Genomic DNA, 26623 nt, shown 5'->3' with positions numbered 1-26623 from the left:
CTATGAAGTGTTGCGTGGCGCCCAGGGTTAGCTGGGGACTCCCCCGTTGACCTGGGCTCCATGTGGCGCAGCCGCTTTGAAACGCTGCATGCAGCCTGCGGACACCCCAGCTGACCCCAGGCTGCACACGGTGTTTCCAAGCGGAGGTCAGGCTCCACGCAGTGATGCTGCTTTGAAGTATCCAGCTCCTCTGCTCCCTGCTTGCTGCCTCTTTCTGATGGAGGCAACTAACCTGTCAACTATCCAATAAGCATTTGCTTTTCAGATAGTTGACTAGTTGTTCACATCCCTACTGTGGGCGCACTAGATGCATAAGGGGCAGGAGCTATGTCAGGGGGGTGGCTTTTTCACCCCTACTCCCACACAAATGTAAGTTATTCCCAGGCAGGAGCGGCACTGTGAAGGGGACTGATTGCGTAGGGAGCAGAGCAAAGGTTGGAACTTAGGAGCACGGCGTTCTGTTTCCATCCCTGCCACTGACTCCATGTAGTTTTGAGCAACCCAATTCACCTACCAGTTTTCCCTCGTTGCTGTAAAATGGGGGATATCTTGCAGACAGGGATAAAATGATTACAAAGAACTCAGACTGAAAGCACCATATAACTGGTGTTATTGCTGTGTTGTGGTTTTCCTTTGCTTGTGTCATCCTTATTAGGGAACCACCTAACAATTAGTCCCTGGGTATGTGTCTCTCTCCACATTTAAAGGGACCTTCCACCAGCTTAGAGCACTGCAGGGCCAGCAAAACAAGACACAAGAGTCTCACACTCTTGGTATTTTTCCGTTGAAAAACACGGACGTTTAAAAAAAAAAACCAACTCCTGCAGTACCTCTATAAACATATAAGAGGGGAAAACGGAGACTGTGTCCCGTTTCCTCCCTCCCCTCCCCCTGCAAGTCACACAAATGTTTGAAAAGGGCTTTGACAGCTGCTACAGTATAAAGAAAACACACGCTGGCCTTTCACTAAGGTTGCTGGACCCTATCCAAATGCATTAGGATGCAATCAGTGTTGTCTGTTCTGGGGTTCAAAAGCTGTGATGGCAACTGCTTGTGAACAACAACAGCATTAGAACAGGCTGTGGTACTTTGGAGCAAGCTCCCTCCAGTTTATTTTTAAACCGGTCTCAATTTACATGGTCAGTCTCTTTTTGCATAAGACTTTTTTGCACTTACCTCCTAAAAGGCAGGGCAGACCAAAAGTCTGCATTAAAACGGTTTTGACAGAAACTCGGACTGGCGCTTAAGATGCCAGCTTTTTGCAGACAAGATGCATTGGGCTTTGAAAAACAAAATCCAAACCCTAGATATTTGATTCAGGAATGTTTGGGGGGTGGCTCAATATGAGCTGCAGTTGGATTGATTGCTTCATCACTCCATTCTTCACAGGCTGGGCTCCATGCCCAGACTAAACCTCCCATATCCTGAGAGAGAGGGAAGGCAGCATGTGTCTCTTCACTACAGGCTGGCTGGATGGGCAGTGATCAGATCAGTGGGGGGGTTGATAGTAGTCACAATAAATGTCCTGTCAACTCCGGTATGCTGCCAGAACCGGCAGGGTAAAGCGGAGTTGATGGGAGAGCGTCATCTGTCGACTTACTGCAGTGAAGATACTGCGGTTAGCAGACTTAATTAATTCAGCCACGTTATTCCACACGAGGCTGTCAGGAAAAGTATCCCCGATGATGCCATGGCACACCTGGTGGCTGGTCTATGACTCTGTCCTCACCCACAACCATTTCCGATTTGGGGACAATTTATACCTTCATATCAGAGGCACTGCTATGGACAGCCGCATGACCCCACAAAATGCCAGCATTTTTAGGGCTGGCCTAGAACAGGGTTTTCTTATCTCCCTTCCTTTACTCATGCTACACTGATGGAGGCCCTTGACGAACTGCAAGGGATTTCAACAGTTTCCACCCCACTATGAACCTCAGCCTGGATCAAGCCACACAAGAGATCCACTTCCTGGACACTACAGTATAAATAAATTATGGTCACATAAACACCACCCTATACCGGAAACCTACTGACCGCTACATGTCTCTAGCTTAGGGGTGGGCAAAAGGGCCTTCGTGGGCCAGATCCGGCCTGCCAAGTGGGTTGATTCAGCCCACAGAGGCCCTGCTGCTCCCCCGCCCCAAGGCCAATTAGGGTCTGGGGGTGGGGGGGAAGCGTACAAAGTTTCCTCTGCCCTGCCAGGAGCACGTGGTGCTCTGAAGTGCTGTGCACTCCTGGTAGGGCAGGAGGAGGCTTCACATGCTCCCCTGCCCCCAGGGCCTGGAGGCAGGAGGAGCGAGTAAAGTTTCCTCCACCCTCCATGTCGCAGGGTGGGAGGAGGCTTGGCACGCTTCCCCGCCCCCAGGCTCTGAATGGCTTGGGGGCAGAGGAGCACGAGAAGTCTCCTCTGACCACCAGGAGCATGGATGCCTATGGGGAACTTTGGAGGGGGGGAGGCAAAGGGGCTTCTCCACCCCCAGACCAATCATGGTCTGTGGGTGGGGAAGCCTGGAAGCATCCTGGTCTTGCCCCTTCCATTTGAGGCTCCGCCCCTTCCGGAGTAGCCCGGGGCCACTTCAAAATTTTTCAAAGTGGCCCCCACCAAAAAATTATTGCCCACCCCTGCTCTAGCTTCCATCCAGGACACGTCACATGATCCACTGTCTACAGCCAAGCCCTGAGATACAGTTGTATCAGACAGAGACAAACACCTACAAGATCTTTGTCAGGCATCCTTAAGACTTAAATACCCACCTGGGGAACAGCAGAAACAGACTGACAGAGCCAGACGAGTCACCTACTTCAGGACCGGCCCAAAAAGGTAAACAACAGAACACCACTGGTTATCACCTGCAGCCCCCAGCTACAACCCCTCCAGCACATCACTGACAATCTATAACCTATCCTGAGAAACGATCCCTCGCTCTCTCAGGCCTTGGGGGACAGGCGAATCCTCGCCTACAGACAGCCCCCCAACTGGAAGCAAATACCAGCAGCCACACACCACACCACAGGAACACTTGCCCAGGAACCTTTTCCTGCAACAAACCTTGTTGCCAACTCTGACCTCAGATCTATACAAGTGACACCATCACAGGACCATCAGAGGCTCATCCACACGCACTGATGCGATCTATGTGATCAAGTGCCAGCAATGCCCATGGCAAGTGCTATGCCAATCTGCCATGTACATTGGCCAAACTGGACAGTCTCTACACCAAAGGATAAAATGGACACATCAGACATCAGGAATGGGAACACACCTGCAAGGGACATTCAGTACTTGATTTAAAAGTAACCATCCTTCTACAAAAGAATTTCAAAACTGGATTACAAAGGGAGATACATTTGTAAATAATTCCATTTCAGCTAATACGATCAATTTAGGATTAAATAAGGATCTTAATTGGTTAACACATTACAAAGGCAAATTTCCCCTCTTCGGATATCTACATTTCCACATCAACTGCTGTGAATGAGTCACTTCCACCCTGACTTGATTAGCCTCATTTACACAAGTTCCCTCTTTCTTTTGTATTTTTAATATATATATATATATATATACACACATACACACACACACACACACACACACACACACACACACACACACACACACACCTCGACAATTAGTGTAATCTACTCACCTGTGGCGAGTAGATTACAACCCGGAAGAGCCGGCGCAGAGAGATCTGCACATGTGCAGAGCGCAGAACCGCGCGAAACCCCACTTGCCAGATCGCTCTGCGCCGGCTCTTCCACGGGCGAGTAGATTACATTATTTGTCCTGTCCAGTCCAGTCCATCTGATGAGGTGGGTTTTACTCATGAAAGCCCTAATACATCTATTAGTCTCTGAAGTGCCACGGGACTCCTCATTTTTGCATGTATCTGAAGTTGCATAAGTTAGGATGACTGCCCGCAGTAATGTAGACAAGGCCTAAAGGCTCAGCAGGGTCCATCATGAAAGTCCAATCAATAGAGGAGAATACACACACGAGACACTCACACATCTCGTATGAGGCTCTATGACAGCATGTCCAAATTGAAAATGTTCAGTTGTCAGACTAAATTTTTTCAAATTGCAATTTCTCTTGCCCAAAAACCCTTTTTTTCAACCAGCGCTACTAACAAATAATCTCTAGGGGAGAGGTACAAATGGCTGTTAAGCATCTGCCCTTGTACCTTGAAAAATCTATCCCTTACTCGTAACTTGTCAAGTCAGCATTGTTCTCTGCTTAGTTTTGGTTCATGAAGGAATTCTGGTTAGAGAAGTCAAATGAATGAGATTCTTCTTCTCTGGCACCTCTAGGATAAATGTTTGGGTGTGTGGACATAACTGGGTAACAATGATTCTTGCTACAATCTTGACTATGGGAAATTAAAAGAGACAGAACCAAAAAGTACAAGAAAGCTGAATGAAAGAAAATGCTTTTCAATTCTTCGTGCACAACACACCCAAAATTAGCATTGCTAGACCACTGTGCTTCAAATGCACAGCCAGGATAAGCAGACAAATTGGTTCCAGTTGAGAACTAAGATGCCTCTTACACACTTGGCCCCAAAAACGGCAAACAGAAAATATCACACAAATCAAGAGGATTTTTTTAAAACACTTTTAACGTTTGTCAGAGTTTTGTACAAATCAAAGCATCCCTTTAAAATCTCCATTATTACAAACATACAAAGAAACGTTATTACTACAAACCATCAACTACTCAGTTGCATGATCAATGTGTCACAATTAAAAAAACAACAACAACATTGTATATACAAGGTCCTTCTCCCTCTACTGTTACTTCTGTGTCCTGAGGGAAACTAAGAAGGAAAGCCCCCATTTAAAAAACCCTATTAATGCGTTTCAGACTCTCTAAAAATATGTGAAGTATAAAATTAGGTGTGTTTTTTTTCCAGCTGTCACACTCTGGCCAAGTGCAATGATTTCTTTGCATCCTAAAATCTTTTTAAAAACAAAAACACGCAACAGTATCTGACACTTCAAGTGTGCTCATCCACGCTCAAAGCTAATGTCCAAGAAGTGCCATTGAATAAATTCATTTTAATAAAAAAAAAGTCGCCACTCTCTACTAAAAAAGATTTATAAAAACTCAGCTAGAGCCGTTGGCGTCTCAAAGAGTCGGCCTTCACCTCTTTCCTTTTGGTGCCTGCCCGCAATAGGGTGGTTTCTTTCCTTTACTCCTCTCCAACCCTTGCGCTCTCTCTTCACCTTGTGTGCACAGGGCTGGCCACTGAAATTCCATGGAGTAACTGGGCTTGGAAGCTGCGGGGAGAGCCCATCCGCACATTTCCTCCAGATAGCAGAGTTCTTTTTATCACCCTTTCAGAAATGCCCTGAGGGCTGGGCTCAGAAGCTGCTCTGCTCAGCTCTCCTCTAATGAGGGTGGGTTGGGAGCACACATTCCAGCTGCCCTTGCTGGAACTGTTTATGGTTTCTCTGTCTCTGAAGTCAGACTGTTTCAGAAAAGCAAAGAACCTTCTTAGCCTTTGACCCTGCTGGCTTTTGTTGGGAATGGGGGTTGGGGGCTTCTCTGCCCAGCACCCAAGAAACACTTCCTACCTTGTGTGTCTACTGACCTGACAGAACTCACTTCTTGTAGCTTGCCTCATCCTACATCTAAGCCAGGAGGGGAGGTATATAAAATGTGAGGTAGGGTGGAGAGGAAGAGGGGGAACTTGATTTGGGACTGAGGGAAGGTTGAGGGAGTGTCTAATATAGCCTCCAGCTCTCAGTCTGCCTTTACTGCAGAAAGCAGCGCCAGAGAAGTTAGTTTAGACCCAAGCCACTATTAGCATAAACTGAAAAGCCAATGTTTACTGGTGACCAGAGCTCCACGGGGCCACCAGATGGTATATGCAATTATTCTGCAAAACCCTAAAACCCAAAGCTATCAAAACAGGCAGTTAGGTTGGTCAACCCTCTAATTTAAAAACCCAAGATAAATATATAGCCTGGATTTTGGAAAGATAGCTTAACCATGCCAGGCAGATCAGCATGCCCCCTTCTGCTCTTGTCCCTCCCACAAGGAAAGGCTATTCAAAGGCTTCCATTGAAAGAAGGAACAAAAATAAAGCTCTCATCATGCCCCCAAAACTGTTGGCAAGCCTGAAAAACAGCCAACCATGGATTGTGCCTGAGACCAGTAGATTTTCCACTGCAGAGAGGGGTGTCCAATAAAGAGGAGTCCTTGTTTCTAATGTATGAAGTGGCAGTGGTAATACCTGTTTTCCAAACAGGTATCTTCTGGAGACCATTGGCCCGGCATGGCAGCCAGCAAGATGCGTGGGGCACAGGTCCCCGTGGATCACTATTCTAGAAAACAGTTTTCAACAGATATTGAAACCAGACACACTCAAACATGCTGTCGAAAGGCAACACACACCAGGCGTTTCCATCGAGTCGATAGCAATCGGATAATAACAAAACTGAAGTTTTGGATTCCAGCCGAACAGACATGCCTCCTTGGTTAATGCTGGGGAAGCTCCCAATTTGTTTTTGTTTTAAGGGGAGGTTATTGCTCCTGACTTCTCAGGCTTTTTGCCCTTGGATAGGGCAGCTGCTTGCTTCAGGAGTTCTCTGTTCTTGGCCTGGAAACATAGTGAAAATGGGTATTTTAATGGCATGGATCATTGTTATTCAAGAACTGCCTGGGCAGGCACGGCTGGCTTCCTGGATGCAGACCAAAAGCAATGGAAAAGTTGTTGTATTCGATCACTCCAGCAAGTCCGGTATTCCAGTGCCATCAGCTGGCAGCACCCGAAGCTAGAGAGGCAAGCAAAAGCCCGTGTGCCTGACCAATCTAAATGGGAGGAGGGAGGAATTTCTTCCCAACTGCTGCTGACAATCAGCTTCCATCGTGAGGCACAACTGAGTAAGTGGTTTTTCATTAGACAAAATAAGGAGGGGGCCTTTCAATTCCATGGGGAGTCGCCTGGGAAGCGTCCCTTTGCTTCCCCCATCTCCTTTCGTTTTTTGGTTTGACAAGTGCCGAGTTAACATTTCGGAGACCAAAGTTCACAGAACAAGGTGCAGGGTGAGTAGGGGCAGTGAAAGCTCCCTCCACATTGAACCCCCAATCCTCTTCCACGGACCAGCTCTAGGGGCGAGTGGCTAGATCAGGACCACTGGCCTCTGACACGCTTTGCCAATGTTACCAAGAAACACCGTTGCAACAGCAAGTTCTGAGATACAAAGCCAGGTCTCAGTGAACAGGTGAGGAGACAGATGATAGCTCATCAATCACTCAACTTTCAGTCACTTCTCTCTGAGACTGGATTCAAACAAGGCAACTAGAAGTGAAAGGCTCTGTGTCTTATCACAACCCCTCGGAACCACCTCTCTCCACACCCTCTGGCCTTCTGATTATGTTGTTGGTATAGCACAAGCTAATATGCAAAGTCAGACATGGTTGCTCTGGCTCAGTTTCCAAACTGCCTTGAGTGGGCATGCGAGGTGCTATGGTGGAGAGCTGGTGTGAGGCAGCCAAGTCTCCAGCTGGGATCACAAAAAGAGAATCAACACTTCACATAGGCAGCACTAGAGCAGAAAGGAATTGCCTCTACCTCCTGCAGGTTTTAAGAACAGAGGCACCCACTCAAACCTGAACATGTCCCTCCACTCCCTGCCTCCAAAAACCAGGACATTAAAGAGGATTTTTTTTAAAACAGAATGATTCTTATGAACACTTCAAGGTACCTGCAATACACTGCCACAATCTGAACTTGCCTCTGCCAATGCTACCTGAAGTATTACAAGACCACCAGGTTCTGGACTGACTCATTTAGAGCTCAGTATTAAAAAACCACACAATGCTCCTCCCAGGAATGACTGGTGTGCCAGAGCCAGCCAGTTCAGTTATTTGATTCTTCTTTTATTTTAAAATCGGGCAAGTTTGATGCTATTGAAAGGTGTTGGACTGACAGCTTTGGAGACTGAAGTCCTCTCTCCAGCCACAGAGCAGGTACTGCACAGGCTGCAGCAGTGCCAGCTTCCCCACATGGTGCCAGACAGATGTACTTCTGACCTAATGTGGAGGGCTGGAATCAAAAAACAAAAGGGACCTCAGTTCCTCTTGGCCTCTCGGCTGAGTCTGCCAACAACCAGTCAGGGGCAACAACATGTAGCATGAACATTTGGCCTACTAGGAACTGGAATAAGAATGTCAACTCATTCTACACAGGCCACCTAACACCCTGCACAAGGGAACAATTTTGGGACACATGGGAAGATTCAAGTAGGCAACATAAGAGATCAACATAAGAGGGCTCTGACTTCTGCTACCAGCCCCACAAGCCATCCAGCGTCTTCTAATTTTTCAGTTCTAAAAGAAGGAGTCTCAACTCCGATCCCTAACATGACAACACCATATACCACAGAACTGTACTCAGAGTCTGGGACAGTCTCAGACAACTTAAGAAGTTGCATAGTGGAGAGGAACTCACAAGCACCGATAGATTTCTGACAGCAAGTGTAATCCACAAAAAACAGTCCTACCCTAATAATTAACTTGGGTGTGTGGTGATGGGGAAAGAACATTTTCTGCTCTGTCTTATCTGCACCTTTGTTTTTTTCCTCGTTGCTAGAGCTTTGGGTGATTGTAAACTCCAGCCAGAGTAATTAAGAAGATGAACTTTGAACCCTATATATGAATTCTTTCTTTTAACCAATTGCCTGTTGACCTTCTCTCTTCTGCAAACCAGAATTCACCCCTGCCAACAGTCTCTGTTTTCATGGCCTGACCAAAAAATAGACATTTCCTATAAGCTTATAGACTTCTTTACAATGATAACAGAAGTCCTATTTAGTCCAACCAAAAGAACCCAAACAAAACAAAACGAAAAACAAAACAAAACCAACTCTATCCTTTTTTTGTTACCCTTTGATCTTTTTGGCTACTGAACTAATAAATCAAGAGCTTGGTGGAGCAACTTGACACTGGTAAAAAGTAAAATGTGTTTCATGGTTCCCATCCAGTTTACTGGGGTACACCTGTACCAGACAATACAATGAAACCGAGCCTAGAGAGAAACTAGCAAGGGGTTTATAAAGTTTCAGGTGCATGTCAGTGGGGGCCGCGTCCTATTCTAGGCAGTACTTCAGGCAGTACTTCAGGTCAGGATTGAGAGGCATTAGCAGAGCTGTGGAGGCAGAAGCCTGGGAAGTGTTCCACTCTAGTTTTCAGTCACTCCTGCAAAGACCACAGTGTGGCAAATTAGAACAGAAATGACGTCACCTGTAATTGCTCCATCACTTCCTTATGCGTCTTCTCCATTTGGTTCATTTTGGCCCTCATCTGGGATTCTTGGTACTGCAGATCGGCCTTTAGCTCCGTGATCTAATTGAGAAGCAAGCAGCTTAGGGGACTGAGGAGAAAAGGGACACCCCCAGAATCCTTTGCCCCCAATGGATATCCTGGCCTAGAAAGTGTCTCTGTGGAAGCCAGCTTGGTCCAGAAATGGCACCATCTGGGGTAACCCAGATCCTGCAGGCCACAAGGGGCTCAGAACATTTACTGTCCAGCTGCAGGCCCAAGGATTTGCAGCTGGACAGTAAATGGAATATTCTCACCCCATGCTGTGAAAGCAGCCAGGGCAGAGGTATATCAGCAGAGCTGCCTGGGGCCCAGGAATGCCACAGCAGAGGGTGCCACAAGTTGGGGTGGAGCCTTGTCTGAGGACTGCCAGCTCCTCCTGTGCACACATTGCTGCTCTGGGCTTTCTTGGACGCAACTCCATATGCGACCTACCTGCCTACTGTCATTTCATGGCCTGCAGCAATGATCAGGAACTGGCAGCAAAGATGACTGGACATACCGGGAGTACAAGGCAAAGGAAAAAGGGGTAATGTTTATTTCGTGGCAGTAGATGGTAAGAATTTGATCCTCTCTGCAATCCTGGCCCCTCCACCTCCAAACAGCCAGAAAGCCACCTTCCTTCCTGCCACAGTGCCGGTCCCTCGAACCCAGCTTGCAGATATCACCCACCCGATTGTAACCCACAAAGCTAACAAGACAGACACTGTGCGAGCATGCAAGGAATGGCCTTTTAGTAAGCGGTTCATAATCCCCTCTGCAGTTTGTGTGAGGAAGGGCCCAGAGCTGTACCTTCTTCTCTTTCTCCAAGATCATCTGATCCTTCTGGTGCAGCATCTTTTTCAGAGTGGCCACTTCTTCCTTCAGCTGGGCGATAATAACGAAGTGGTCGGTGCCAGGGGAGTCCAGGGCAAGGTCTGGAGAAAAGCTGGAAGAGAGAGAAGGGAAAGGACCTCATCACATCTCCTTTTGCTCACCGGCGCACGGAAGCCCTTCCACAGATGACATCAGGAACAAGGAGGTTTAGCAGAAAGCTGCAGCTGAATAACTTCTTCTATTCAAAGGCGACATGAGATCTCTACGACCTAGTAACCAGACACCACGGGAATTCAGAGATATGTAATTCTGATTTGTATCGGTGACAAGTTTAAAATATACAGTAAGAGACAATTGGGGACTGTTAGGGACGTTTTCACCCATTAGCCAGTTTCCATGCAAATAACGGTAGCCACAATCTATTTTCAAACAAAGAAGTGGGAAAAAGCAATGAGTTGGTGAAACTTTATGCAATCACCTACGAACCCTTTTTAGGTCAGAGGGAGTCAATAGAAGTGGGGAGAAAACCTTTCACTAAATGCAAATCAGGGAGCTGGTAAACAACGGAACAGGAAAAGAAACCAATTCAATCTCGAAGGCAAACAAACAATAGAAAGAGGACACCCAAGTGACAGCCAAAGTTATGGGGGGGAGAAGGGAACAGGAAGAGGAACATTGGTCTTTTCATATTTTGATTCCAGCCATGGCACAATAATTTGGGAAAAAGCTTCATTACCACATCAAAGGAGAAAAAGGCTACTCAGGATGAAAGGAGGAGAGAAGGAAAGATATACAGTCCTTTTGAGATACCACTCACACGTTAGACACTATGAATCTAGCTGCCTGGCTGATGGCTTGTTTGGGTGAGACACACTGCCCTTTGCGGTAAAGCAGGACGTTTCCTGGGAAGTACCAACGTTCTGTGCAGCGAAGTTTATTATTGAGCATATTGCAATAATGCCTACGAGCCCCGGTCCTGGATCAACCGCCCCTCCTTGTTCTAGGCATTGTACAAACACAAAATAAAGAGCAGGCACCTGCCTGAAGTATGCTCCTAGCTACCACTGTTTAGTCAGCCGTTACAATACCCCTCTGTGCTAAGAAACAGTTTCCAATACTACATGCTATTGCCGCATACGTTATTTGAAAATTAATAAACAAACAATGCAGCCTGGACCCTGTGTCTGGATTGTGAATTCAGCCCTGCTAGTGGTAGAGTCTAAGGCAAATGCAGTGTGGCCTAGCACACTGAAAGCAAAGGATCAGATTGTAAAGATAACCATAACTGCTACCGACTCACTCTCTGTGGCCTGGGACAAGTCACGTCACCTGTGCAGCAGTTTCCCCATTCATAAAATGGGAATAAGAATATCTGCTGCCTGCTTTCCAAGGGAGTTGCTGCAGTACTTTGAAAAGACAGAATCTAATTGGACATAGTTTGAACCATGGGACAGGGTCTCAGGGATTTGATGGAGAAAGAATTTTCCTCCCTTATTTGGGGGGAGGGAAAAGGTCACTGCTGGGAGTCCAAGGGAAGAAATTCAATGACTGGAGTTAGCGTAAGTGATAAAAGTTATAAGGCAGTCTTGCAAGGATGGGAAAGAAGTTCTGGCCAGGCAGGAAAGGGAAGCTTAATACTGCAGGACTGTGGGGGTGTATCTGCATTAGAGAGTTTTGTTGTTATAGAACATGGTGTTATGTGTCTCAGAAGGGTAGCCACATTGATACATGTCTGCAAAAACAACAAGGAGTCCTGTGGCACCTTACAGACTAAGATATATTAGTGCTTAAACTTTCACAGGTAAAACCAACTTCATCAGATGAATTGGACAAATCTGATACAGTGCATTTTACCCACAAAAGCTTATGCCCTAATAAACTAGGTAGTCTCTAAGGCTGTGTCCAGACTCAGGGTTTTTTTCAAAAAAAAGTAGCCTTTTTTCGAAAAAACTTCACCTGCGTCTAGACTGCAGCCACGTTCTTTCGAAATTAAATCGAAAGAACGCGGCTTTTCTTTCGACGGCGGTAAACCTCATTTCACGAGGAAGAATGCCTTTTTTCGAAAATGCTCTTTTGAAAAAAGGCGTTCTTGAATGCCAACAGGGCTTTTTAGAAAGAGAGCATCCAGACTCACTCGCTGCTTTCTTTCGAAAAAGTGACTTGCTTTTTCGAAAGTTCCACTTGCAGTCTAGTATCAGAGGGGTAGCCGTGTTAGTCTGAATCTGCAAAAGCGACGAGGAGTCCTGTGGCACCTTATAGACTAACTGAAGTGTAGGAGCATAAGCTTTCGTGGGCAAAGACCCACTTCGTCAGATGCAGGAGCATGCATCTGACGAAGTGGGTCTTTGCCCACGAAAGCTTATGCTCCTACACTTCAGTTAGTCTATAAGGTGCCACAGGACTCCTCGTCGCACTTGCAGTCTAGACGCTCTTTTTCGAAAGAGGCTTGCAGTCTAGACATAGCCTAAGATGCCCCAGGATACCTCATTGTTTTTGCATGTTGTTTATATAAAGCATTTAACAAGAAGAGGTATTTACCTGCAAGTCAGCTTGTTAGGGTTAACTCTGAGGTGAAACCCACGTTACACATGGATCGGCCAGTCTTTGACTATACTGAGCATAGTTTTAATTGAAATGTGCTGCAGCACAATCGTCATTGCTGAGAGTAGACATGGCTCTTGCACATGCAGTAGAAGAGACTTTTTGTTCTTAAACCTATCGACTATTGCAGGCAGCCATCCCACACAAGAGCCTGCATCCTATTATGTCGTAACGCATTACTGCTCTGCAATGTGACAAGCAGGTACCAGACTGCAGTAGGGAATCAAAGCAGCTTCTGGCACTTTTATATGTGACAATTCAGTAATGTAACTCTTAGGACCACCACTCTCTGGATAAGAGCTTTAGGTTACCACACATCACATAGATGCATGGGAGGAGAGAGGGAGCAGAAGAGAACAAAAACTAAGACTCTCTGTGCAGGGCAAGCCAAGTTTCTTTACTGAACTGTTTACAAGTAAGCCCTTGCCTACTGTATTCCATTCCTTGGCTACAGGGGGCTCCCAGAATTATAGAAAGGCAGAGCTGGAAAGGGCCTTGAGACACCATCAAGTGTAGCCCCCTGTTCTGAGGCAGGCTCAAGGAAACAAACCATCCCTAAAAGGTCCAGCCTGGTCCTAAACACCACCCATATCAGGGATTCCACAACCTCCTTTAGAAACCTATTCCAGTACTTAATAGTGATGTCACCAGTTAATCGGAAAGCATCACCCTCAGCCAGGCTGAGGTGGACCTGGTCTGGCTAGAGCAGCCTCTGCCCGCAGGCGGCCCAGCCTAGCCAGAGCAGCCCACAGTGTGGTGGGTGTGGCTGGGCTGGAGGAGCACCCCTCCCCTCCTGCCATGGGATCCTCTTTAACTGTAATGTTTAACCAGTTAACTGATTAAACCGGATTTTACATCGCTAGTGCTTAACTATTCTGAGAATTTCTCCTCCCCCGCCCCCCAATAGCTAACCCAAGACTGGGTAAGAAGCTGTCAGCAGGCTGAATCTGGCCTGCCTAGCTCTTTCATCCTGCCCGTGACAGCCCCCGGTCCCGCCCCCTAAGGCATTACCTAGAGCCCCCAGGGAGGCGTGAGCCCTTTCAACTCCTGCTATTTAAAGAGCTCACGTCTTCCCCGAGGCTGTTGAAAGAAGCAGTTGAAAGGGCTCCCAGCTCCCAGCCCTGCTGCTAACCTGTTGCCTGGGAGTCACGAGCCCTTTCAACTCTGGCTATATAAAGGCCGGCCCCTTCCGCCTGAGGTCCTACCCCTTCCAGGGTGGTCCCCCTTCAAAAGTTATTGCCCACCCTGATCTAACTTAAATCTTCCTTGCAATGGATTGAGCCGATTGCTTCCTGTCCTACCTTCAATGGACCCGGAAATCAGTATCTTTTTTATAGTAGGGATATTAAATATTGGTTAACTGAATAGCTGAGTAACCTCATGAATTCTTATTGATTAGTTGACTAGTCTATAATCCCAAGGGGTGGGGCCAACACCAGTGCACTCTGGCCCCACTCCGGGAGAGCCCCCTGCCACTCTGCGCTGCTGCCTCCATATCAGTGTGGGGTGTCAGTTGAGAGCTGGTCTGCAAGGGGAGCCAGTTTAAAACCCAGCTCCCCTCACAGGACACAGCACGAGCTGGAACTTTACATGCAGAGCTAAAAATTTTCTGGCGGGGCGTGGTGGGGTGGGGGGAAATGCGTGTAGTCTATAGTATTAACCTATAAGCTTTTGCTTATTGGTTAATCAGTTAATCGACTACACTATTACATCCCTATGTAATATGTTGGAAGACTGTTTTTTAACCTTTCCATAGCCAAGTTTTCTAACCCTTTCCTTGTGTTTGTTGCTTTTCTCTGGACCCTCTCCAACATGTCCACATCTTTCCTAAAGTGTGGCACTTAGAAGTAGACACAGTGTTCAACGGAAGTCTCCCCAGTGCTGAGAAGAGTGGGACAATTACCCCCCTTGCCTTACATCCAACACTCCCGCTGAATGACTGTTCAGTATACCACTGAATGACTGTTCACAGCTGCACCACAGTGTTGGCTCTTTCAGTTTGTGATTCGCAATAACTAGTGAATCCTTTTCAGCAGTTCTACCACTGCCCCAGTTATTCCATATTTAATTTTTTCTTCCTCAGTGTAGTACTTTATGGAATTTTATCTTGTTGATTTCAGACCAATTCTCCAAACTTGTCAGTCATTTTGAATTCTCATCCTCTCCTCCAGAGTGCTCACAACCTCTCCCAGCTTGGTATCATCTGCAAATTTTAGAAGGATAATCTCCACTCTATTATCCAAGTCATGAATGAAAATATTAGTTAGTACAGGTGACCCCCGACTTACAACCCCCTGCATTTACAACCATTTTTTTCCACGCGAGATAGCTCCTAAAACCCTCCAATTTACGTCTGCAGCTCGCACTTATGACAGTGAATGATGCAGACTCTACGAATCATCCCAAAACAGGAAACATACAAAGTCAGTCAGACTCGCCAGCCTGCAGCTGCTGCTTGAACAGTGTCTCCACCACATCTGTCTTCACTTTTTAGTTATTTTTGTGCATTATTTGAACTATTTAGTTTAGTTTTCCTCCATTTCCGTAGTCAATTTTGGTATTTTTAGGGTATGAAATGGATTTCCAGGAATGGAATTGTCATTTATAACATTGCGCCTATGGGAAGTAAGGGTTCGACTTACAACAGCTCGACTTACGACGGTTCTCCAGGGACCAATTAGGTCGTAAGTGCAGGGGATCACCTGTACCAGACCCAGGACTGACCTTTGCAGGATCCTACTAAATATGTCCTATCAGTTTGATAGCAAACCACTCACTAATAACTACTCTTTGAGTTCAGCCTTTCAAACAACTGTGCACCCACTTTCTAGTAATTCCATCAAACCACATTTCTCTAGTTTGTCTGTGATAATGTCACATGGGACAGTGCCGAAAGATTCCCCCGATACACTAGGCAAGTAACTCTGTCAAAGGAGATTTGGTTTGTTTTGTTCTTGACAAATCCATGCTGGCTACTCCTTATCAATCTATTATCAATTAGGTGCTTGCAAATTAGTTGTTTAATAATTTGTCGAGGTATCTTTTCAGATACTGAAGCTAGGCTGACCAATCTAGAATTCCTTGGGTCCTCTTTGTTCTCCTTTTTAAAGACAGGTACATGTTGAACCTCTCTAGTCCAAAACTCTCTGGTCTGAAAACATCCACCATCCGGAATGATTTTAGTTAGCTGGATGTCCACTTTTTGTCGTGTGGCCAAGTTTCCTAGGGTCTCATAATGTTTGTTTACAGCCACCAGTCCTAGTTCTCAGTGTTCTGTGCTGTTACTTAGCTCTAATTTACCCCTAAACATCCAATTCCACTACTTACTGGGCTGTTAAGAGTTGGTAAAGCTACTAGACAATATTGAAGCTAACCAATGTTTCCAAGATTGTTCCCTGAATCCTCCTGCTGAATTCCAAGATAATAAACATTGCCAGGAGATCACAGACTTCTTAGGGCCACCCAGTCAGGAAATTTTTCACTCCTTGGCTTGCTCACGAGCAAAAATACTAGCAGAAAACAAGACTGGAAGAAATAACCATCTACTGTCCACAACAGAGAGTTAAAAGGACAGAGAATTTAAGACGCACCCTATTGCATCATTAAGAAATATAAGCAAGTCACAAGTAGGAATGGAGGCCTCAAGTGAAAAAGAGAAACAGACTCTGTGTGTGTGAGAGAGAGAGAGAGAGAGAGACAGAGAGAGAGATAATTATACAAGTGCAAATGTGATTATGTTTCATAGTGGTCAGGCATCTGATTAACTGACCCATGGGCATAATCAGGTACTTGGAGGTCCAACTGCAATAACATGTATCTCTCCAATTACCTCAAGGTGAAAAAAAACCCAGAAGGTACTTTTTTAAAGTTACGTCAATAAGAGAAGAGTTTCTTTTCCCTGTCTTGAGTGAATCTCAAACCCTAACTTCAATTTAGGAGTGGAAGCTACAAAGTTAGCTGAAAAATCTACTCAATATTTGAGAGAGTTTGTGCACTTGTCTGTCCATCTGAAAGTGAGTTTGTTAAAGAACTGCTCCTAAATGGTCAGAGCTAGGACCATCACATTTGGTATGCAGCTTCCTCTTACCATAACTTTAAAGAAAGGTCAGGGTTTAGTTGTGTCAGGATAATGGGATGTGCATGAAATGTGACTGTTTGCATCAAACAGAAAAGGAAGGGTGCGATAGTAGGAACAATTATACTCATGACTCATGAATGACCACAGGGGGGCAGCAAGCACAGGGAACAGTTATACTGACAAATGACCATAGGAGGGGCAGCAAACGCCCCAGCCCCGGGGAGCAGAGGACAACGGGCAGTCGGCACAGCCCCCTCTGCCCTGGGCCACTCCCAGGGAGCAGCTGGTGGGCAGCCTGCTTGGCCCCCTCTCCCTCCAGGGAGCAGCCAGTAGGTGGTCTGTATGGCTCCCTCTACCCGAGGCCAGTCCCGGACAATGCCGGGTGAGTCTTCTAGTTAGAAATAAAATTAAATTACAAAAAAAATAAAGCATTTTTAAAGGGCATCTTAAGAAGTCTAACTACAATATGCCCATGACATATGCAAACTGGGAAACAATGATACCCACAAACCTTAGAGAAAACCAAATCTTGGGGGTGTTATTCTTTTCTTATGACCCATCCTTTTCTCAGGGATGATGTTTCAGTTGTTTGTAAAACTACCTGACTTTAGTAATAATGTTTCCAGAGACACAATCAAGGTCAACATTCACATCATACTACAGATAATTGAGACATTTTCTCCCAGCTATGAAATAAGAACACAAAAACGGTCACACTGGGTCAGACCAAAGGTCCATCTAGCCCAGTATCCTGTCGGCCAATAGTGGCCAATGCCAGATACCCCAGAGGGAAGGAACACAACAGGCAATCATTACATGATCCCTCTCCTGTCATCCATTTCCAGACAAACAGAGGCCAAGGACACCATTCCTACCCATCCTGGCTAATAGCCACTGATGGACCTAACCTCCAAGAATTTATCTAGCTCTAAAGTCCTAGTCTTCACAATATCCTCTGGCAAGGAGTTCCACAGGTTGACTGTGCACTACGTGAAAAAAATTTCCTTTTGTTTGTGTTAAACCTATTAATTTCATTTGGTGACCACTAGTTCTTACATAATGGGAACAAGAACTTTTCCTTACTCACTTTTTCCACACCCCATCGTGATTTTATAGACCTCTACCATAAGCCCACTTAGTCTCCTTTTTCTAAGCTGACAAGTCCAAGTCTTTTTAATCTCTCTTCATATGGGACCCGTTTCAAACCCCTAATCATTTTGTTGCCCTTTTCTGAACATTTTCCAATGCCAATATATCTTTTTTGAGAGGAGGCAACCATATCTGTACACAGTATTCAAAATGTGGGTGTATCATCATTTTATATAGATGCAATAAGATATTCTCTGTCTTATTTTCTATCCCTTTTTTAATTATTCCTAACATTCTGTTTGCTTTTTTGACTGCTGCTGTACAGAGTGGATGTTTTCAGAGAATGACTCCAAGACCTCTCTCTTGAGTAGTTGTAGCTAAATTAGCCCCCATCATATTGTACGTATAGTTGGGATGATTTTTTCTAATGTGCATTACTTTACATTTATCAACAGTACATTTCATTTGCCATTTTGTTGCCCAATCACTCGGTTTGGTGAGATCTTTTTGAAGTTCTTCACAGTCTGTTTTGGTCTTAGCTATTTTGAGCAGTTTGGTATCATCGGCAAATTTTGCCACCTCGCTGTTTACCCCTTTCTCTAGATCATTTATAAATAAGTTGAATAGGATTGGTCCCAGGACTGACCCTTGAGGGACACTATTAGTTACCTCTCTCCACTCTGAAAATGGCCCCTCTATTCCTACCCTTTGTTTCCTGTCTTTTAACCAGTTCTCAAATCTATGAAAGGACCTTCCCCTCTTATCCCATGACAATTCACTTTACTTAAGAGCTTTTGGTGAGGAACTTTAGATTTCTGGAAATCTAAGTTTAAGTAACTTGGGAGTTCATTGTATTAAATGCAAAAATGTATTATTGTGGGCTGGGACTGCATGTAACCCCTCTTGGGGAGGCAGATGATGTGATCCCTGGGACTGTTATGAACTTCAAACGACTGTATGAACAATGGACTGGACCAGGAATTCTCAACCTCTCTCTTTCTGAGGCCCCCACAACATGCTAGAAAGTTTCCATAGCCTATCTGTGCCTCATCAAAGTGTTTTTCTGCATATAAAAGCCAGAATCAGAGTTAGGGGATAGCAGGCAGGGCAACTACCAAGACCCAATGCCACTGGGGGTCCTGAAAAGCCAAGTTGCTCAGGGGTTGGTTTCAGCTCTGGGTGGTGAGGCTTGGGGCCCTGAGCTTCAGCCCCAGTTGGTGGAACTTCAGCTTTCTGCCCTGGGCCCAAGCAAGTCTAATGGCAACCCTGCCTGACAGACCCCCCGGAAACCTACTTGCAGCCCCCAGTGCCCTGGTTGAGAACCACTGAACTAGGCAAGGACTTTCGGGACAAACAGTGTCGAGCAGTTTGCAGGGAGAACCTCTAGCAGGAGATAAATGCAAATTCCGTGCCACCGCAATGCAACCCCCTCTGCCCCTCGCCTTTTAGAGCTATGCCCCGGTGAGGACCATGGTCTGCTGATCACCTTTTCCAAGAGTCTCAAGATCAAAGGCCCAAGGAAAGAACAGACTGAACTATCCGTGGGTATGCTAGTTCTGTTATGAACTTGGAACCCTGGCAAAAACCCACGTAGCAATTTTTCCCGGAGTCACAGTAATCTCTGGTAAATTTACGAGAATACATATAGGTTCTTTGATTGTTTGTAATGTGTTTTCTCAATCATGTCTTCCCCTTTGAGTAAAATGCAGACACTGACCTGGTGAGACAGTTTGGATTGCTGGGGAAATCACAGCAAAAACAGGGAACTGTGCAGCCTGGTGAAACCCCAGTCAGGAGGGAGAGAGACATGGGTCTCTGGCCAAGAGAGGTGACAGTTCTAGCATGGGGAGCCTAGACTGTGTACCCTCAAAGAACAATGGGGAGGGGGAACATGGGTTACACACATTGGGTAGCCTGTATTCAAGAGAAACTAAGGGCTGGGTGCAGCGGACCAGACTGAGGTGCTCTAGCCAAAGTGGGGAACACACCATCCGAATTGTGTGGGACCTATGAGTGGGAGAGCAGCAAACTGCGTGATCTCTGTTGTTAGAGTTGTAAGGCAGGTCAGTGGTGAGCTGCAGTGACAGAGCTGGGTGGTGAAGCATACCGAACTTCAGCCTGTGCTCTCCCAGGTCTTGTCTCTCTGCTCCCAGCACAGGAGAAGTCACCCTCTAAATTAACCACAAAAACTCCAGAATGGGACATTTTAAAATAAACTGAAATGTCGCTCAACAATTCCCAGTACAAATGGGACAGAACATGAGAATCATCAACTCAAAGATACTAAATAAGAACCTATGAAGCCCAAAGAGAAAGCTCTGCAGCTAAATGCAAGAGAGGAGTTCCCACCTGCACCCACCAGGAAGAAAAGCCCCCAAAAGGTGAAGCGTAGAGATAAGCTGGACTATGAAGGGGTTGTTACCACTTCACTCAGCCCAAGAACACACAAGTTTTGCCCATGTGAAAGCCGGGCATTGGCAATCTACAGAGCCCAAGGCCAGCGCCTATTCTTCATAAAAGCACAACTGCCCTCAGCTCTAGTACAAAGGGGTCATCCATGCAGTGACACTCTCTGTGAGCCACACACCTAAGCTAAAGATGGGGCAGTTGCATCATAGAAATAACTTTTTTTTTTTAAACCATCTCCAAGGAATTACAGCCCCAGGATTAAACTTTACCAACCATGAAGTGTTACCGTTGTCCTACCAAAGTTGAGCCACATGTACTTAAAATGGCTGCAACTTGTGTCTTGGACAGTACAGAGCCCATTGTTGGAGCTTAAAGTAGTTATAAGTACTTCAACTTATTAATGGGATTTCCCTCGACCACAGTAGGTTTTGTTGAGGGTCACAGCCTACCAGGGCTTTAAAGTGAGGACAAGATACAGTACCAGAGTAAACTGAAATGAAGTAATTTGATTTATTAATCATTTGTGACTTTTCTGATTGGATGACTTGGGAATTGGTATTAAGACCTGGATCCTTTTAGCTTCCAAGTCATGTGTGAACAAGCGTTGTGACTGGCTAATGGCTGCGTGGTACTTTACGCAAAATGAGTTAAAGGCGCTCACTCCCACTCCTAGTGCTCAGGTATTTTAAAAGTTACACTATCACAAGCGACACTGCTCTACAACCCAGTTGGCAGCCACAGCAGAGGAGCCAAAGATTGAACAGATCACCCTGGAGGTCAAGGTTGAGGTGTACTAGCAGAGGATAGTTTGCATGGCTATTGCTTGTGCCGTACCTGTTCTAGCCAGGAAGAGGTGGCATTCAATCTCCAGTCAATTAGTACTACGCACCCTAAAGAATTCTTTAACCTCAGTTTCAAGCTTTGGCATTTCTTACATCAGCAGCCAAAGACAATAGGACAGAGGTGATCTGATGATAAATGGTGACTAATAGAGAGCGATAGTGTGCGATTTACCAGTGACTTCAACACACTTAAAAAGACCCCCAGCACTAATGGGCTATGCTGTGCTCTGAATTCTCAATTCAATGCAGTATGGAAGGAGAGTCATCAATAGGGAGAGTTTCCATATATGAGACAATTCCCAGGGCAGGAAGGCAACAGGGGAGAAAACAATAGGTGATCTCACTTCAGGACGTCAGTGCCTTGAGAAACAGGATAATGATGGGCACCGGGACTCTGTTGGGAAGCAGCCCACTGCACCAACACGGACGGGGCACTCTGGGTAGGGGGGCAAAGCATCTCGGGAGAGGAAGGAACGCTGAGAATTAGAGAGGAAAGGGAGGAATGAAAATATGCATGTACAAGAGTGTAAAAAAATCCATCTCACTCTCTCCTGATACAACAACAAAAAAAAAGCAGTCATGTAACACTTTAAAGACTATCTTGTTAGTCTTTAAAGTGCTACATGCCCCCTTTTTTAGTTTTACCAAGATCAGACTAACACCTCTCTGTTACTATTCTCCTGATACAGTTAGTTTGCTTCTGCTGCATGCATGCTCTGCTGTCAATGAAAGTGGCATGCATACAGCAGTGGCAGAATCAAGTTCACTTTCCCTCCCCCAGGACCCGGGTGGAGGGGGGTGTTTAGATTCCTATCAATATTTCTCTCGTGATTGTCTCCCTGCATTCTAGCCTTTATTTTGACTGCAGCCTCGCTTTTATTCTACAATAGATAACATTCTAACCCACAGGGACCCGAACTGCAAAACAGAGCCCTATCACACATCCTGTGGCCATGCTCCTTGTCACTGCAGCATGAGCATATAGACAATCCAGGCTGCTGGTCAGAATTGCTGGTGAACTCAACCAACCAACCGTTTCTAGTAGGTACAAACATTGGGCATCTTTTGATTTTCAAATGTACGTTTTTGTTCCAGGCAGGTTTGGCCTTTGGGGTCCCAGAAAGCTGCTAAGGCAGCCCTTGAGTCCCAACATTTGAGAGCCTCGTTCTACCATATAAACATCCTGCTAGTTGCACTGAACTCTCTCTCATGCAAAATTAAATGAGACCACCCACTGGCATCTTCCCCAACCAACTGGCTCACCTGTCACCATTGGCTGAGATAGCCTCAAACTTGGGTTTCTTCTTTGGAATTTCATTCTGAATAGAGGAAGTGGATAAGGTTTTCTGGCTATGAAGGAAAAACAATGAAGATATGTGTCAGAACCTAAAAGACTTGAGAAACAGAAACTGAAATCAAGAAAGAGGCACAGATATAGACCATCCTCCTAAATCATACCCAAAATAACGAGCAGCTTAGGGAGAGGAGAGGAGAGGTTGAAGCAAATCAAAGAGGAACTAGAGTTTATTTGATACAATCAAACCTCTAGGCACATGAACATTCTATGTTCAAAGCCCTGTATTTTAAAATAAATCTAAGTTGGCCCAACACCACCAAACTGTAATACACTGCACAACGCACAGAAATGGCTACCTTCCCCAATCAGCTCATCCCAAGATGGGAATTCAAGGGCTGAGACCATCCCAGCAGAAGCCCCCAGATGTCGGAAATGGGGATCACCACCAAGAATCTCCCAGGTGATTTCATCTGCAGTGTTTGATCTGAAACAGTCACTTTTGAATGCTGGGGAAATATGTTTAGTGGTCAGATCAGAGTGGAAGTCGGGAGTCCTAGCTCTGCCAGTTAACCTGCTATGGCGTCTGGGACAAGTCATTTTACTTGTCTGTATCCCAATTTCAATTCCCTGGAAGAGCAAGGCTATTGCATGAGTCAATGCACTTCTGTCAGTAATTTGACAAATGCCACTTATCTTTAATTATTTCAGAAAACAGCATAACATGTCAGTAAAGATCCTGTAAAACGATCTCACTACAGTCGACTCACTGAGTAGTGCTGTGATGCTCTTATAACTTAGGCAAAAATTACTGGGTTTGCATAATGGTTATATCAAAATTGTTCAGGCTTTACTGAAAAAATACGTATGACTATATTAAAGATCACCACAGTTCCGCAGTAATTAAACCCAAGAAATTTCTCCCATCTATGGGTATGTTTACACTACAAAGTTAATTCGAACTAACGGACTTTAGTTCGAATTAACTTTGATAGGCACTACACTAGCACTCCGCTAGTTCGAACTTAATTCGAACTAGCGGAGCGCTTAGTTCGAACTAGGTAAACCTCATTCCACGAGGACTAAGCCTAGTTCGAATTAAGGGCTGTGTAGCCCCTTAACTCGAACTAGTGGGAGGCTAGCCCTCCCCAGCTTTCCCTGGTGGCCACTCTGGCCAACACCAGGAAAACTCTACTGCCCCCCCCCCCCCGGCCCCAGATTCCTTAAAGGGGCACGGGCTGGCTACGGTGCCCGTGCCAGGTGCAAGCCTGCCAGCACCCAGCCAGCAGACTCTCCACCTGGGACGGCTCGAGCCAGCCACCCGATGCCCCCCAGCCCTCCCCCTCTTCCCGGGACCAGTCTGGCAGCTCCCGGGAGCCTGCCCTGGTCCACAAGAGGCGAGCACCCGCCTGGTCCAGTGCAGACATTGTGGACCTTGTCCACGACCTCTGCACTAGGCACAGGAAAGTGGCCGTCTAGGGCAGGAGAGCTGCCAGCCTGGCCACCCAGGAGCAGGTTTGCATGAAAATCAAGGTGGTCCAGTGAGACCCCCCCACCCTGAGCTTACAATGGACGTACTGGGTCAGACCAAAGGTCCATCTAGCCCAGTAGCCTGTCTGCCGACAGCGGCCAACACTAGGGACCCTGGAGGGGATAGACCAAAGACAGTGACCAAGCCATTTGTCTCGTGCCATCCCTCTCCAGCCTTCCACAAACTTTGGCCAGGGACACCATTCCTACCCCCTGGCTAATAGCACTCCAAGGCATTTGATACGGTCTCGCATGATATTCTTATTGATAAACTAGGCAAATATAACTTAGATAGGGCCACGATAAGGTGGGTGCATAATTGGCTGGATAACCGTAGTCAGAGAGTTGTTGTTAACGGTTCTAAATCCTGCTGGAAAGGGATAGCAAGTGGAGTTCCTCAAGGGTCTGTTTTGGGACCCGTACTGTTCAATATCTTCATCAATGATGTAGATATTGGGATAGAGAGTACGCTTATTAAGTTTGCAGATGATACCAAACTGGGTGGGGTTGCAACTTCTTTGGAGGATAGGGACATAATTCAAAATGACCTTAGCAAGTTAGAGAAATGGTCAGAGGTAAACAGGATGAGGTTTAATAAAGAGAAATGCAAAGTGCTCCACTTAGGAAGGAACAATCAGTTCCATACATACAAGATGGGAAGGGACTGTCTAGGAAGGAGCATGGCGGAAAGGGATCTAGGGGTCATAGTGGACCACAAGTTGAATATGAGTCAACAGTGTGATGCTGTTGCAAAAAAAGCAAATATGATTTTAGGTTGTATCAACAGGTGTGTTGTAAGCAAAACTCGTGAAGTCATTCTGCCGCTCTACTCTGCACTAGTTAGGCCTCAGCTGGAGTACTGTGTCCAGTTCTGGGCGCCACATTTCAAGAAAGATGTGGAGAAATTGGAAAGGGTACAGAGAAGAGCGACAAGAATGATTAAAGGTTTAGAGAACATGACCTATGAAGCCAGGCTTCATGAACTGGGCTTGTTTAGTTTGGAAAAAAGAAAATTAAGGGGGGACATGATAGCGGTTTTCAAATATCTAAAAGGGTGTCACAAGGAGGAAGGAGAAAATTTGTTCCTCTTGGTTTCTGAGGACAGGACAAGGAGTAATGGGCTTAAAGTGCAGCAGGGGAGGTTTAGATTGGACATTAGGAAAAAATTCCTAACTGTCAGGGTGGTCAAATATTGGAATAAATTGCCAAGGGAGGTGGTGGAATCTCCCTCTCTGGAGATATTTAAGAACAGGTTAGATAGACATCTGTCAGGGATGGTGTAGACGGAGCGTGGTCCTGCCTTGAGGGCGGGGGGCTGGACTCGATGACCTCTCGAGGTCCCTTCCAGTCCTAATATTCTATGATTCTATGAATCTATGACCCAACCTCCATGACTTTCTCTAAGTTCCCTTTAAACTCTGTTCTAGTTCTAGCCTTCACAGCCTCCTGCAGCAAGGAGTTCCACAGGTTGACTCTTTGCTTTGTGAAGAACAACTTTCTGTTATTAGTTTGAAGCCTGCTACCCATTCCTTTCCTTTGGTATCCTCTAGTCCTTATATTATGGGAACTAATGAAGAACTTTTCTGCATGCACCCTCTCCACACCACTCATACTTTTAGAGACCTCTATCCTATCCCCCCCCAGTCTCCTCTTTTCTAAGCTGAAAAGTCCCAGTCTCTTTAGCCTCTCTTCATATGGGACCTGTTCCAAACCCCATCATTGTAGTTGCCCTCCCCTCTCCCACCCTCTCTCTTCCCCTCTCCCACCTCCTTTTCCCAGTCTCCCCCAGTTTTGTTCAATAAAGAGAGATTCTGTTTTTGAACACACGTTTTCTTTATTTTGTACATCAGGAAGGGGGGCTAGGGAAGGGTAAGTGGAAGGAGGTGAGGGAGGAATGGGGTACGAACCCCCGATGGGGAGGACTGGGCTGGCTCTGCGGGTTTGGTCCTGCCTAGAGCGGGGGGCTGGACTTGACGACCTTCTGAGGTCTCTTCCAGTTCTATGATTCTATGATAAGGGGATGGTTGGATGAAATAACATGATCTTGGTAACTAATTGACCATTCATTATCGGTTGGAAATAGGTCAATGGAGGGATGATAAGAGTTGCTATAGGGAACTTTCTGGGTGTCTGGCTGGTGAGTCTTGCCCACATGCTCAGGGTTTAGCTGATTGCCATATTTGGGGTCAGGAAGGAATTTTCCTCCAGGGTAGATTGGCAGAGGCCCTGGAGGTTTTTCGCCTTCCTCTGTAGCATTGGGCACAGATCACAGCTGAAGGACTCTCTGCATGTTGGGGCCTTCAAAGTATTTGAGGGCTTCAATATCTGAGACATAGGTGAGAGGATTATTCTAAGACGGGTGGGCGAGATTCTGTGGCCTGCACTGCGCAGGGGGTCAGACTAGATGATCATAATGGTCCCTTCTGACCTTAAAGTCTATGAGTCTATGAGTTTCTGGGGGTGGAAGCTCTCCTGCAGCCCCCCAATTGCCTCCTCTCCCCAGATGGCAGCCGGCGGCAAGTGCAGCTGGTCTGATGGCCGAGTGCTGTGATGTGTCAAGTGTGGGTACTCCAGGCACTCCAAGCCAGGACTGCTTTGCAAGCGGGGCACCCCGAGAACTGTCTGTCAGGGGT

The 26623-nt window shown here is 46.1% G+C and overlaps 1 protein-coding gene across 3 annotated transcripts in view; it reads right to left on the bottom strand.

Moving 5' to 3' along the window:
• The window catches only part of FAM76A (family with sequence similarity 76 member A), a 43293-nt gene that overhangs the window by 11874 nt on the left and 4796 nt on the right, over positions 1–26623 (bottom strand). Inside the window, exons 6-10 of one of the 3 annotated variants that reach the window (XM_075909139.1) lie at positions 22430–22516; positions 21511–21642; positions 10124–10259; positions 9254–9355; positions 1083–6608 (exon numbers count right to left, since the gene is read on the bottom strand). In XM_075909139.1, the coding sequence (XP_075765254.1) occupies positions 6522–6608; positions 9254–9355; positions 10124–10259; positions 21511–21642; positions 22430–22516 (544 nt within the window). In that variant the 3' untranslated portion in view covers positions 1083–6521. Of the gene's footprint in view, positions 1–1082; positions 6609–9253; positions 9356–10123; positions 10260–21510; positions 21643–22429; positions 22517–26623 lie in introns of those variants that run through there. The other 2 variants (XM_075909140.1, XM_075909141.1) reach the window with 2 other exon arrangements.

This window comes from Pelodiscus sinensis, chromosome 25 (genome assembly GCF_049634645.1).
Source record: "Pelodiscus sinensis isolate JC-2024 chromosome 25, ASM4963464v1, whole genome shotgun sequence".
Lineage (NCBI taxonomy): Eukaryota > Metazoa > Chordata > Testudines > Trionychidae > Pelodiscus > Pelodiscus sinensis.
The sequence above is the reverse complement of the archived record's forward strand: the minus strand, read 5'-3'. Positions and strand labels throughout refer to the sequence as shown.